At 38.9% G+C, this 14453-nt stretch overlaps 1 protein-coding gene across 5 annotated transcripts in view; it reads right to left on the bottom strand.

Annotated features, from left to right (window-relative positions):
- Positions 1-806: 806 nt before the first annotated feature.
- Positions 807-14453, bottom strand: part of rbms3 (RNA binding motif, single stranded interacting protein) — a 118750-nt gene continuing 105103 nt past the window's right edge. The window contains exons 10-14 of one of the 5 annotated variants that reach the window (XM_043260598.1): positions 13238-13288; positions 6962-7072; positions 5815-5898; positions 5407-5534; positions 807-4465 (exon numbers count right to left, since the gene is read on the bottom strand). In XM_043260598.1, the coding sequence (XP_043116533.1) occupies positions 4462-4465; positions 5407-5534; positions 5815-5898; positions 6962-7072; positions 13238-13288 (378 nt within the window). In that variant the 3' untranslated portion in view covers positions 807-4461. Of the gene's footprint in view, positions 4466-5402; positions 5535-5814; positions 5899-6961; positions 7073-13237; positions 13289-14453 lie in introns of those variants that run through there. The other 4 variants (XM_043260601.1, XM_043260599.1, XM_043260602.1 and 1 more) reach the window with 4 other exon arrangements.

Genomic DNA, 14453 nt, shown 5'->3' with positions numbered 1-14453 from the left:
GGTGGCCGGGTTGAAAGGTCAACGCCAGACTGAAACAGTCACTTGTGTGTCTGAACAATCCCTCTATCGATCAGTGTTGAAGGAGTGGGCAGAGGACAGGCCCAAATAGTTACAGGCCCTATAGAGAAGGGCAGGGTTCACTGACCTCTCATTCTTTCCATTGCAGTGTCTGTGATCTGTCTGCTTGTCCGGCTCTGCAGAGCATATAGTTTCTGTCAAGACACTGTATGGCCATTGTACTGCTTTCAGTTACACTGCAACTGCAAATTAGGACTTTGGTGTGTACATTTGTGTATATACGGTCCACGGCTCTATAGTGACTCTGATTACATTTTTGGCACATTTTGAATATTCAGATGTTGTGTTGATAAAAGCTTACAGTCCCAAACTAAGTTTTATTTTATTTTATTTTAATATTTAAAGTAGTGTTTAGTATTAGTGTTTTTAGTAACCTAAAGTAAAAAAAAAGAGAAATGTTGCCTTGACAACTAGCGGAAATAAATACATTTTTAAATATTTTATTTTGATTTTTATTTTGAGTAAATATTTTAAATACAGATTTAAGTAAATATATAAAATAATTTAACTATTATAATATAAAATATTTTTAGTGGTCGTTTTAGTTTAGTTAGTCAGACATAATCAAAAAATAACCCTTGAATTCACTCTTGAAGTTTTTACATAAAATTTGTCCATTATCCCAGTTTAATGTGCAGCGACTACTACAGGCCACTTATAACATCGATTAGCTATTTCAACAAAACAGCATACGTCACAAAAAAAGAAAGCTCAACCAGAATCAAAAAGTGGCGTGATTTTGTAGATTTTTTTATTGAAAGCTTCATCAAAAGAAAAAATAAACAGAAGTTTAAACCTAACATCCACTGGTCTACAGACACTCTCAGGATCACAGCTCGAGCACATGGGAGGCAAGAAAGTGAAGCAACTCAAGAAATCAACGTAGCATCGTAAAACTGTTCCGCTTTCATATTTCAACAACACCTGTACAAAAAAACATTTCCATAAATATTTCTCTATTTCATCTGCCAGTACGTTATTGTCTAATTGAGGTTTTGCCGTTTGTGTTGAATTTGGTTGAACGTAGTACGCCGTTTCCTGACAGTCCAACGAACGAGCGAACATTCGTCATTCAATGACCTCAACCGTGACAGCCAATCAGATGTACAGATAAAAATGCATGGCTTGGACCTCACATCCAACGAATGGGAGCACAGAGTTTCTAGCCAGCAAAAACCTTCGAGTGGATGAAAGGCGTTTAGCTTACTAAATTACAGTTTGGATGAGAACTCCATCCTACAGTCAGAAAAACCTTCAGCTTAATCGGACACATTTATTCACTCTTTAATGAAAAGCATGAAGGCTGCAGAGTGTATAACGCTCACCTCTCATACGAGACATCAGCCCGAATTCCTCTCCGTTCCCGAGGCCCTGACCACTTAAATACTGAATGCTTGATAGCAGCGAGCACATGATAAAAAGAACTCTCCAAAAAGACAGTGGATAACAGACACAAAACACAGTGACTTTTTTTGTAATTTTTTTTTGTTTGTTGTTGTTTAAACAGGTGAAAATGAAAAGCTAGCTTGTTGTCCTTATTGAAGCAGTTCAGTCTTGGTCGTTACGAACTTGGCTTCGCTTTAATGCACAATGTCATATCTCACTGCAATGGTCATCACAGAGGATAAAGTACACCAACTTTGCTTTAATACTGTCCCCTAGTGGCTAATTGAGATCATTATGTAGTTGTATAGAGGTCATGTTGTAGGAATACGGGGGATAAAAGACCAAAGCGTTCATGATGACGTTTAAAGGCCCTTCGAAGACTGATGAATTTATTCCCAGAGCACCTCGACAACTCTAATTACCCGATTGTAAAACTAGGAGGCGTATTTATGAGCAGTATGACCATGAAGGCAGCGAAGACAGTCCATAATACACCATGTGTATTGAAACTCTTTGTTGACGTGTTAATATAGCACTTTCCTATCAGATTGCATCAAAATAACATCTACTTCATGGTAAATTAAGGACAGCAGCCTTGTTTTTATATTAAAGGACAGTCCGTCTGAAAATATCAATTCTGTCATGCACTCATGTCGGGCAGAATACTCTGCAGATTACAAACATTTTAACGATTGTAGGGTAACTGGAAAGTTTCAGGTCCCATTGACTTTTATTGTATCCTTTGTCCGTACAGCGCAAGTCAATGGGAGCCAAACATGTTTAGTTAACATCGTTCTTCATTTTGACAGAATTTTTATTTTTGGACGGACTAAATGTTTCCCCTTTCTACTCTTCTATTTGCTAGTTTCCCCCCTCTGGAATGGGCAGCCTGATAAAAAAGAAAGCAGATTTCAGATATGGAAGGTCGAAATGTCACGCGCGATATTTCTAACCCTAATTCCGAGCTGTCAAGGCACCTGAGCAACCGCCGAATCCCACCAAGATGGGAAACCCTAGGCTCTGTCCCAAATGTTGTGTATTTGATGAGTGTTCGCGATGGTCGCCCTGCATCCACGAGGCCTTAACGTGTCGCGACATTTTAGGATTACGCCACCAAAATGTGTCGCATGGGCTTTGGGACAGAGCCTTTGTTTTTCAAGTAAAGACCGCCATTTATCACGAGAGATTTCCTATGGCATCCGGTTGATTAAGGAAACCTTGCATAAAATATGAGGCATTTCGATTGACGCGACTGCAAATGCGGACGGGAGTGTTATGCTAATGCTGCTAATTGCGAACGTTTCTCAGCGCCCCTGAAGCAAAGCTTGTGTTTCATGACCTGCAACACATTCTCCTGTGTTTCCTCATGGTAAAATTGCTTTCGATGAGGTAGTGATCTGTACACAGAGTTAAAATACACACTAGTGAGTGCTTTGATTCCTTCCTGTTGAACTGAAATGATGAAAACGGTCTGGAAATGAACGGACGTGCGACGTGTTTAATAGCGACTGAGAAGGTGCAGCGATAGAGGTATAGTTCATTCAGCCGGGGCAGACGGGAGATGATTGATGGTTCAGCCGCTCTCTGATGCCCTCTGCTGGGGAGATCACACTCATGAGAATCAGTGATGGTGGTTTTCTGCCTCTCAACTGAACAATTGACATAGATTCTGCAACAGTGGAAGGAAGTTTAAACCCTAAAGCACCAGTTCGGCCGTCAAGGTCAAACGGATACTTGTGAAACCAAATGATTACGCCAAGAAATCTCAAATAGAAAAAAAGAAATGAAAAGAATCGATCCACTCCACTGTCTTGAGGGGGGTTTCTTCATCTTTGGTATAAAATATGCCATCCATGGGCTGCATTTGATCCACAGCTAAGAAAGACTAAAGAAATTGTCAACAATTTCCTATTACTATTGCTTTTTGCACACATTTGCTTTTTTTCGTTTTGATTTAATCCTTAAGCTCTTATCTATTTAGATTTGCACTGCCATTTTTTTTTTGACTGTTTTAGATTTCTTTTTTTCCGCAATGAAACAAGCAAAGCAGGCTAAAAACACCTTAAAGCTCATAAAAAATATTGCAGATAAAAACAATAATGCCATTAAAAATGATCTGCACTACACAATAAACTGCATTTCCCATGATGCAGTGGATTAACATTTTTTTCCTCTGTTTCTAAAAAATGCAACTCTCTTTAATCATCATCATCATCATCATCATCATCATTATGACCACAATATTTTTTTTTTTGTCTGTCCTCTCCTTTAAACATAAAGTCACCACTGATAATTTAAAACGTCTCCAGGAGACCTCTCTCTCTCTCTCTCTCTCTCTCTCTCTCTCTCTCTCTCTCCCTCTTTCTAGGCTTTATACAGGTAATTTCCTTTCTTTGTCAGGTCATATTCACTGCATTCGTCAGTCTGTTCAGTTCAAACAGGAAAAAGTCTTAGATGTTTCTTGAAATTAAGGCAACAAAGATGAAAAAACATTGATATTCTCTAGAAAACTAAAATCTAACTCATAAAAAAAGAAAAGTAATAGTAGCTTAGAATCCGAGGAAGACTTCTTTTGCTCCTTCTCTCATTGTTTTACAAGAACGTGCTTCCTCGTCTAATAGAAAAACCCACTGTTTCTGAAAACCTACCTGCACATTCAAAAAAAGAATAGGAAAACTTGTACTTGTTTGAATTCGTTCACTTCATGAAGGTAAAGTTTTCGGGTAGCCGATTAACAGTAGGCTCCATCTCCCAGACTGCATTTCTCTCGTTTCCGGTCTGGTTGTGAGTTCTCCAAAGGTCCTCCGGTGTGGGCCAGGTGTTAAATAAATTGTCTGTTCGTTGTAGTTGTTTTTTTTTTTTTTTTTTAGATGCTTGTGCAAAAGTAGACACAAACGTGTTTTCCTATCTCTTGCGCTCTGTCTTCAATGTTCCCTCGTTGCAGTCCCCCAGTCTCAAGGCAACGCAGTCACCTCAACGCCCCCCCTCCTCCTCTGGTTATCTACACAACGAAAAAAAAACCAGAGAGTTTGAAAAGCATACTATATGGATCATGCATTAAACTATATCATGAATTCAGCTTGCCCTCAGGTAGCACAGCAATAACATTTTAATCCTGCATTCTTGTACAAAAGAGCTGACTTTTTTGCAGAACACTGTTATGAAGCTGCAAGCACTGAAACATACTAGGAACCTCAGGCGTCTTCACTTTTTTGAAATATCTTATTCAAATGTACAGATTATGTATAAAATTTAATTTGACACTAAATTAATCTTGTATTTAAACTATGTGCAAAAGTTCAGAGTGTACAGATGATGTTATTTTTAAACTTAAATAAGAAAAAAAATCTGGCTTTAGTACGAATACAAATTATATGGATGTTTTGTGTTTTAGTATTTCACAACATTTCTAAAATGTTTTATTTTGGTTGTATAAAATTTTATTTGAGGCTAAAACAGCCTTTTATTTAAACTATGCTCAAAGGTGGTGGCTGTTAACATTTCTTTATTATTAAAAAAAAGTGTCATTAGCATCTATATGATAGTAAAATATTTACAATGACTTGCTATTTGCTATTTTAATGTATTTTAAAATATATTCATATGTTGGCAAAAGAACAGCATTTACTTCAAATGTATTATTTTTAATAAATTAACCACCACTCGTTTTAATGCATCCTTTCCGAATAAAACTATTTATTTCTTCTTTATAAATCTGTAATTTTCCATTTACAGCTAAACGTAAACAGTAAGTCCGATTTCAATGATTTACGATCATCATGCATAAAGTTTCTTTTCAAAATGTCGCACTGCAACATTTCGCCTAACTGTAACCAAAATGCAATGTTGTAAAAACGTTGTGTACTCGCTGAGTCATGCATATGAAAACAAGCCACATTGTTCCCATTCGTCTTATCGATGTGAAATGTTTCTCAGACTCACTTAGCGGGCTGAAAAGTGTAGGTGGGCGCGTGATCGCTGGCGTTGTCCACGCCCAGAGGCTGTTGCTGACCGCTGGCGTCCTGCGACGAGGGCGGAACGCTCTGTGGAGAAGCCTCCGTCACCACTCCCTGGAAGGATATGATGTCATAATTACAGGATGTCCCCTCGCAAGAAACGCAAAATACCTTTTAACCTCCTCCAAAAAGAGGCCTCAGGGCTGCGTTTGGTTCTCAGACCAGATAGGAGTTAAAGAAGCGCTCCAGACTGGAGTCAGGCCTAAAATAAAAGGAGCTAAGGAAGTTGTGGGCGGATTTTGGCCCGAGGCGACTGATCTCCAAGTTTTCAATTAGCAGAGCTCATCTAATCAGTTGGACCAGTGAATGGATTTGCAGTCACCCAGAAACTCACCTCCACTGAGACAGCTGAGGCAGGCACCGCAGTGTACTGGGGAATGTAGGTCCCCTGCATAGGAGCAGCAGCCGCAGTCATGTACTGCAACCAAACATACACAGACGCGCTTCATTCACATGCGGCTATGAAAAACTATGCAGAGCTGCTCACAGTGCTATAATATGACATGGGAGAACGCAAGTATATATATCAACGCATTTGCGAATTGCATTTTTGCAGAGAAACTTTTGTTGAATGGTGATGAAATGATATGAGATGTAATGCTTATGATAAGGATGGGGAACTCAAAACTTTTTCAAGTGAACACAGACGCATTGAAGTGTAATTTTTCCTCCCATCTCATTTTTTTCCCATCATCACGTCCCTTTAGGGGCTCCATACAGGAAGAAGAATCTTGTTTAGATGAATGATAAACGATAACAAACGTATTTTCGCAGCTTCTATTAGTTGAATCCTTTTGCTTTTCCTTCAATTTAGGCACTGCTAGAAATTAACGTACTTTCACATAATGATTTACAAGTTCATTTGGACCTTAAAATTATAGAGTACATATTTCACTGCTCATAATGATGTAAATCTATCCTCTTATTAAACATTTATATATTTTCTTTCTTGCTGAGTTGTATCTTTACTCAATGAAATCGCCGTCTGTGTAAAGGTTAAACATTTCTACAACTTGCCATGAAAATACATTAGTGACTAAACCTAAAATTACGTTTTTTTAATTAAAAACAAATGAGTTTACAAACCAGTAGCATTTTAGCATTCACATACTATTAGACTTTATATTACTATAAAGTTGTAAACTTAAACTGGTTTCAATAGTTATATTGTTATAAGTTATAAGTTTCACCTTTTTAAATGACCTTTAACTTTAATACCTCAGTGCAAATCAATGCAAAACTTTATTTCCTTTCACCCAGGTATGTTTTTGGCTAGATGCGATGCTTTTAATAGAGTACAATACTGACACAGTATCCATATTTTATTTCCCAGTCCTTTTACACCCCCGAGTAGAGCTAAACTTCCCCGTTCTTTTTTTTTCCATAACAGTCTGCAAACTTTTAATTAGCATTTAACTTTCTCCTCTGGTTCCTCTGCGATTCAGAGCAGCAGAAGGTGAGCAGGCGGCGGACACACTCACAGTGCCGGAGGTACCCAGGGACAGGTGGTTCATCTGCTGGGTGAGGGGTCCCATCATGTTAGCGGGCTGCATGGAGATGGTGTGGTCCATGGCTGGCGTTATCACGGCACCCTACACACATGTACAAACACAAACCGTTACAGGTCAAACCGCATGAAGGACGGGAGAGGAAATGAGCAACCACTCAACAGTACATCTGGACGACTTCATTAGAGTCAACGGCCTGATCACGCAGCCATGCTCTCCGCGAAAAAACCCTCTCCTTCTTTCACTCATCTCATTGGCCCGTACAGCCGCAGCTGGGGCCTATTATGAGGGCCAGACGTGAGCTGTTCCACTTCAACAAGTGAAATAATGCGATCCAAATGCGAGTCATGCATACTTCTGCAGAGATGATGCATCGCTCACTTAACAGCGGAGCTGCTCCACACCGCGGGTGTGTTTACGTTTCAGGCACGCCGGGATGAGAGTGCTAACACATGTGAGGTACAGACAAAAGAGAGAGAGAGAGGTCTGCAATTTGCAACCGCTGACCTGAGCTATCATCTGATGCCGTCACATGACCGCTTCCACAGAACTAGGCCAGAGACGTACGCACACGCTCATTCTCACATGCCAGCTTGATTAGGATTAATCTTTCCGAGGAGACCCTCCGTCAAACAGTTTGTCAGAAAGTTCAATTCTTCTCAGATGGTTTGGCTGAGGCCGGGATGATGAGAAACCATTGTGCCGTGTACAACTCTGCTTACAGTTTATGAAAGGCCCTTTCCGACTTATCGGTATAAAATCGCTTCTCTAGTGATCGTCTCAAGGGAGGCTGAATTCATCTGTACTGAAGCAGAATTACTTAAAGTCAACATGAAATCAAAATGAACCCATTTACTGCCCCAACGCACATTCTTGACCCTTTTTGCGCACGATTCATTAGAGCATGATGTTCTGTAGTAAATGTTTGTCTTCAGGATTTTCATTTACTTTTATCCAACGAGGGTACAATGAACTGTAGTGACTAAAGAGATTTAGTCACAAACATTTCCATTCAAATAAATGCTGTTCTTTTGAATTTTGTAATTAGAATCCCGAACACATATCTAAAATATATTAAGCAACACACAACTATTTCTGAAGGATCATGTGACAAATAGGCTGCTGAAATGCTGTTCAGTGACGCATTCAAATAGAACATTTTAAATTGTAATAACATTCCACAATATTATGTTTTTTATTGTAGCTTCGATCAAATAGATATAGCCTTGGTGAACGGTGAACACGAGTCTCCAATCTTTTGAATGTTGCATAACCTGCATCGCTTTAGCCAAGTGACCCATTAAAGAATGTAAACCAGCAGCCAAATAGTTTTTAAGCACGATCTTAACGAACTCAGGTTCCACCCTACATTTTTCTCATTCAGTTTACTTTAAACCTAGAAACGTGACACGTCAAGCAAGTAAACTGGGTTGCAAATGGATGGGTTTTCAAGCTAACCTATGGTCATGATCCGCTCTAGATATTGGTCTACGTGTTTGAATGAAACGAATGAATTTATAATTGCTCTTTTCTAAGCACAAGCATATTATTATGACTAAATGTCTGATTACGTTTTTAAAACTGAAATGATATGTCTTCCCACTGGCACGTCAGTGTCTGGCACTGCTGTAGTGCCCTTTTTCTCACTCTGCGTCTCCTCGTTGTCATGACAATCAGTTTGTCTTCAGAGTTTTTCAGCTGTGAAAGAGCAACTGCTTTCAAGCATGTGACTCTTGTGTTGTGACTCCCGACTAAGAAAACTAAGTCTAATTAAAACCCAGAAATAAGCAGTTTAAGTTTGTTAAATTAGACATTTATAATGCGATTCTACGACATTTCCAGTCTAGGTCGCCGATCATGCGATATGTGATGCGTTCAAGCCGCCTATCCTTGCTTCTTTTGAAGTTTCGCACAAACGATACACGGCTGCAGCGTGCAAACTCTCGATTGTTCGTCATTCAAGCACAAAACGACCGGTTATCACAGGTAAAAATGTACCGGTTTCTGAAGAGCACTGAAAGAGATGTTTTCTCTGAGCGCACCAGCAGTAGAAAAAAAAAGCCTTTGCACACACACGCGCAGGCACAAACATGCGAGCTTCAGTCTGTCTCTCAGTTAGCACAGCTTGGTGCTGCTGGTGCTTGCCTGCGCTTGAAGAATAAACTGTACAGGCACTTGGTGTCAGAAGCGCTCTGTCTCTATTCAAGCTTTCAGAGGTAAACGGTTCAGCCGCCGCGCTCGGAGCCCGCCGCGTCTTAGCTTTCAGACGCGAAAGCCTCGAGCTAACAGTTCCCCCGCCCCGCGACAAGCTTTCATAATGAGCGAAGGAAAAAGGAAATCCATGCTGAATAATTCTCCACTCTAATTTACAGCCGTATCAGTGTGAGACTTAGACAGATGATTAAAGCCGCGCGCGCGTGTGTTTTCCCTTCATTTCCCCGAGGGGAAGTATTCGGAAAGCGAGCGACATTCTGAGAGGGATTTCTGAGACAGCCAATGAAATTTCCCGTTTTCAACAGCCCGTATACTCATTTCCAACCTCAGAACATATATATATATTCATCCGAAGCCAGAGATTTCCGACGTAAACTAGACGAGCAGAAATCTCCCGTGACATCAGAGGAAGGAGTTTTTTTTTTTTTTTTTTTTTTTTTTTTTTTGGCCAAGACATCCAAAATAGAGACAGGAAAAGGAAGTCGATCTTTTTGTCTCTCTCTCAGGTACCGGTGCTTAAAAAAAAGCAGGCTGCCAGGGAGGATGTTTGATATTAATCTTAAGCGAAATGTGCCAAGGCACATTCCCACCATTTAAACACACTTAAGAAAAACATATACCATGCATTTTTTTTCTTTCTCACGCACACACACACGCAAAACCCTGCCAATTCCCACCCTTCGAAACAGAGCGCTGTGATGGGGCTGAGATAAACTCAAATCTTTACTCAAACATGGGCTTCTTTGTTTCTGCAAATGGCCGTGACTAGCAGGGGCTTAGAGGAGCGTTTCATTTCTTTTCTCTCCTCTTGCGTGGCGGTTCCACTTTAAGCGGCTTTGCCGTAATGCACTGCGGTCTTGATTCATTAATGTTCATTTCCAGGATGTGATTTGGTTAGGGCGGCTGGGGATTCTTCTCTGCGCTAAGATGGAAAGTAACAGGTACAGTTGAGTGATGGCCCTCTGGGTGGTGCATTGTGGGTAAGTGTGCGCTTGCTGGTTGGTGTGTGTGTGCCCTGCTGACAACATCTGTGCAGCTACCCCGCTGAATAGCTTACACCAGCATGAATTTCAATGCTGGTTTATTCCAGTTAACGCACAGGCTTTTTTTGCGTGAAGATGGTTGTTCATGATAGCACATGAAAACATACTATGGTAAATTATATAGTGTAATTCTATGGTTGCTATAGGGTATATTATATGCTATACAGTCTACTGTAGTAAGGAGTAAAATATACTGCTACAGTTTATCAGTTAACTGCAGTTAATATTACAGTATGATGTAGCATTGGTTAACAAAGTGTTGTAAATACTATAATACATACAGTATAGCACACTTTACTATAGTTTGGTTCAAAAGCACTATAGTGTTATTTACTATAAATCACTACAGTACTTTTTCATTATGCTATACTGGAAAAATATCACTTTTGTCATGCTATAAAGGAAAACGTATAACAACAAATGCAGACAACAAACATAAAGATCAAACTAATACCATTTATTCGGGAAAATAAAATGAATTTGAAGCTAAATTAGTGGATTTATTTCAGATTTCGGTTATCACAGTATGAAATGGAATTGATTTCACAAAAATAAAAAAATGTAAAAAAAACTTAAAAATAATGCAATCTAAAAAAAGACTAAACTTAACGGTTACACTTCATTTTAAGGAGTCCTTTGTAATAAGGTATAGCGTAATAATACAATTAAGCACAGAGTAATATTAATCTACATATACTGTGGGTAGGGTTAGGATTTCGTTACATGCAACTATGCGTAATTTATTGTTTTTATAATAGTAAATACGTATAATGTATAACAAGGAAAATTTAAATACACACACACATATATATACACTAACCTGATTAACATACTATTTGTATTACCCTAAGTTTGACCCTAACTACATGAAGCAGGCTGAAAGTGATCTATTCTTGGCTGTTTTGTTGCTGTGCTGAACTAATGAAACTCTTTCGCTGAGTGACTTTGTTGAATTTTTCTTTTAAATTGCATTTCAGTAAATTTCGCTTCCTGTCATTTCAATTTAAATTCCAATTCAGCATCCTGGGGCTCATGGTCAATTCAATACAAATTCACATTTGTGATTCGAAAGGATATAAGTACACAAGTGAGCCACACACACACACACACACACACACACACATACACACAGCTGTCATCTGGCTGGGATAGTAATGCATAAGTCAGCTGTATGGCCAACAAAATCAGCAGGTCACAACAGCAGGTGCACTTAAGGTACTGATGTATACTAAACACACACACACACACACACACACTGCACTGCGGAGAGGGAGCTCAGAGCACTTCCATTGTCTGCTGATCTGCTTAAACCCTCATCGCCGGCTTCGGTCGCTATGGTCACGTGTCTCCACGGTAACAAGGTGCCAAATGCAGCGGCGTTCTCCAATAACAATGCTTCCCTTTCTCAGCCACTTTTAATTGCTTGCCTTCTCTTTTCGCAGGACCCATGAAAAAAAGAAAAAAAAACATGATTTCTTCCTCCTTTGTTTTCTTTCCAGGATTTTCAAATTAGGCAGAGATCAGCTCACAGACTCCCACCGCCTCTCTCTCTCTCTCTCTCTCTCTCTCCCAGGCAGCTGAGGTCTTTTTGATGGGTTGCCAGATCATTAGATATGAGGGTTTGGTTACAAACACATTTACACAACATAATCATGATCATCAAACCTCCCATCCGACTACACATGCACACATGCACTCACACAACAAGTCTGGAATATCATTATCTAGACAGACAGACATCTGCCTCCTTTTCTATAACCCCGTTTCACTTCTCGAGTTGCTCGGGATCGTATGAAGCCCTGCCGCAGATCTGGAAACAGCTGACTGAAGCCTTTTTTCAGGCCCTGCCAAAGAAAAAGCCCTGATCCCAGACTACCTTTGGCCATTTCCACGGTGGAATGCAGACCCCTGGCTTACAGTAAATCCAAGTTCAGGTGAGAGCCAAAGAGACGGCGGGCAGACCTCCAGACCCCGGGCAAGGGGTTGCTTTCTTATACAAGACTTAAGAAAGAGGACACGAGAGGTAGTTTGTACTTGTGTATTTGTGCAGCGAAACAGAGAGAGAGAGAAAAAAAAAAAACGTCTCCAGGTTGACAAAGTTGTGTCGATGGAGCTCAGACAAGGGATCTATTTATCTGATCCAGACTGTGGACTGACTAGAGGAACAGATCCTTGAGTTGTTTGCCCTTAAAGGGACAGTTCACCCAAAATGACAATTCTGTCCTTATTTGCTCATCCTCATGTGGTTCTAAAGGTCTGTAACTTCTTTTATGCCATAAAAATGTGAGTTTTTATGAAACTCCAAAATTTCATAAAAGTGTTCAGAGTTTTTGAACCTGGGGAACTGCAAGTATGTGCTTGGAGGTGTGCAGAAAAGTTGTGTAAAAATAGTTTAAAATGTAATAAACAAAAACAATAATAATAATAATAAATATATAAATAAATAATAATAGAAAAAAAGACATATATATAATAGGATTGCAAATTTTATTAATTTTTAAAATTTTTTGCTATAATACTAATGTGCTATATTTAAAGACTTCTGAACGGATACAATTGTTTTATTTAAGGAAAAGACCAAAATCTTTACTATAATTTTATTATTTTTTTGATCTCAGAGCCTGACAGCACCTGTGCGACATTCGTTCTTACATATTCTTACATTCGACATAACGTAAAAAAAAAAAGCAACTTGATTTGGATTGACAAGAGGGTGATCAAAAAATGTCAAATATTTGGGTAAACTGTCCTTCTGAACACACATAAACGCCAGGCCCGTGTTTACTTGCTCGGCCACAAGAGGGCAATGGGGGTAAAGAGCATTTTTTCATTTTATCACAAAGAACATCCACTCTTTCACAAAGATAAACGAAATCACTCTCACCCCTCTCATTCCTCTCTATCTGTCTGTTTCCTCACGTCCCCGACACACACACACACACACACACACACACACACCAAGATAAATGAACACCTCCTCAGCAGCACTTACCGTAGGTTGCATAACGTACTGTTGGTGAGGCATCCACGACGTACTCTGGACCTGTGGGCGGAAACCAGCATTTCTTAATTTCACTCCTCACCCCCCCTCCTACGCCTCCTCCCGCTGCCTCGAAGCCCCGATTCCCACAGAACAGCCAAGGCAGGAGCAAGTAATACAAGTGTGATAATTACACAGGGATCGGAATTCTACAGACAGCGATATTGCCTCCTAATTACAGCGCTGCGGCAGCAATTTCATCATCTAAGGGCCGACTTGGACCCCAAAAAATCTCTCCTTTCATCTCGACGCCATAGTAATTCTTGTACCAACAATTACTACTTTTAGGACAGGGTTACTATAATTAACTAAAACTGTAAAAAAAACATTTTCGTTACTTGCAATAAAAATAAACATTTACTAAAATAAATTTGAGTTAAAATATTTTTTATTTATCAGTTACCCGGTAACTCGGCACTTGATCTTTTCATTTAGTTTAACTTGGCCTACTAAAATAAATAAAACTAAAACCGATATAAAATTAAAATGTGCAAAAACTCATTTTAAACTACACACTGGATATACTACAGTACAACAAATAAAACAAAAATGTGTAATAAAAATAAACACTATAAACACTAAAAAAAAAAGAATTAAGAAATTAAGAAAAAATACCAAAAGCACAATATCAAAACAAAAATGCTAAAAACAAATATTATATATATATAATAATTGTTTTAGCATTATATATATATATATATATATATATATATATATATATATATATATATATATATATATATATATATATATATATATATATATTTTTTTTTTTTTTTTTTTTTTTTTAACTGAAATAAAAATGAACTATATAGACATTAAACCAAACACAACTAAAACTTTAACCTAAAATGAGACAAAAACAAAATGAGAATAAAAAATGATAGGCTACTAAAATAACACTGTTAAGCTCAAGCATTATTTTTACAGTACGCCACGCAAGCTGAGAATAAGTGGCCACTTCCTGTCTGACAGGATGGATGCATGCATTTAGTTTCGTAAAAGTGCATTTGAACGGTTGTAGGTGTCTAAATTTATATGCGGTGTCCTTTTATGTTGTTCTAGGAAGAAAAGCCTCTGGGATTTGTTCATCACTGTGATCCGCCTCGGGCGTCTCTCTCGCTCTCCCTCTCTCTAAACACACTAAGTCCACTAAGATGTGTAAGCG

This window comes from Puntigrus tetrazona, chromosome 16 (genome assembly GCF_018831695.1).
Source record: "Puntigrus tetrazona isolate hp1 chromosome 16, ASM1883169v1, whole genome shotgun sequence".
NCBI classification, from domain to species: Eukaryota; Metazoa; Chordata; class Actinopteri; order Cypriniformes; family Cyprinidae; genus Puntigrus; species Puntigrus tetrazona.
Note: the sequence above shows the minus strand (reverse complement) of the source record. Positions and strands in the feature narration are given on the sequence as shown.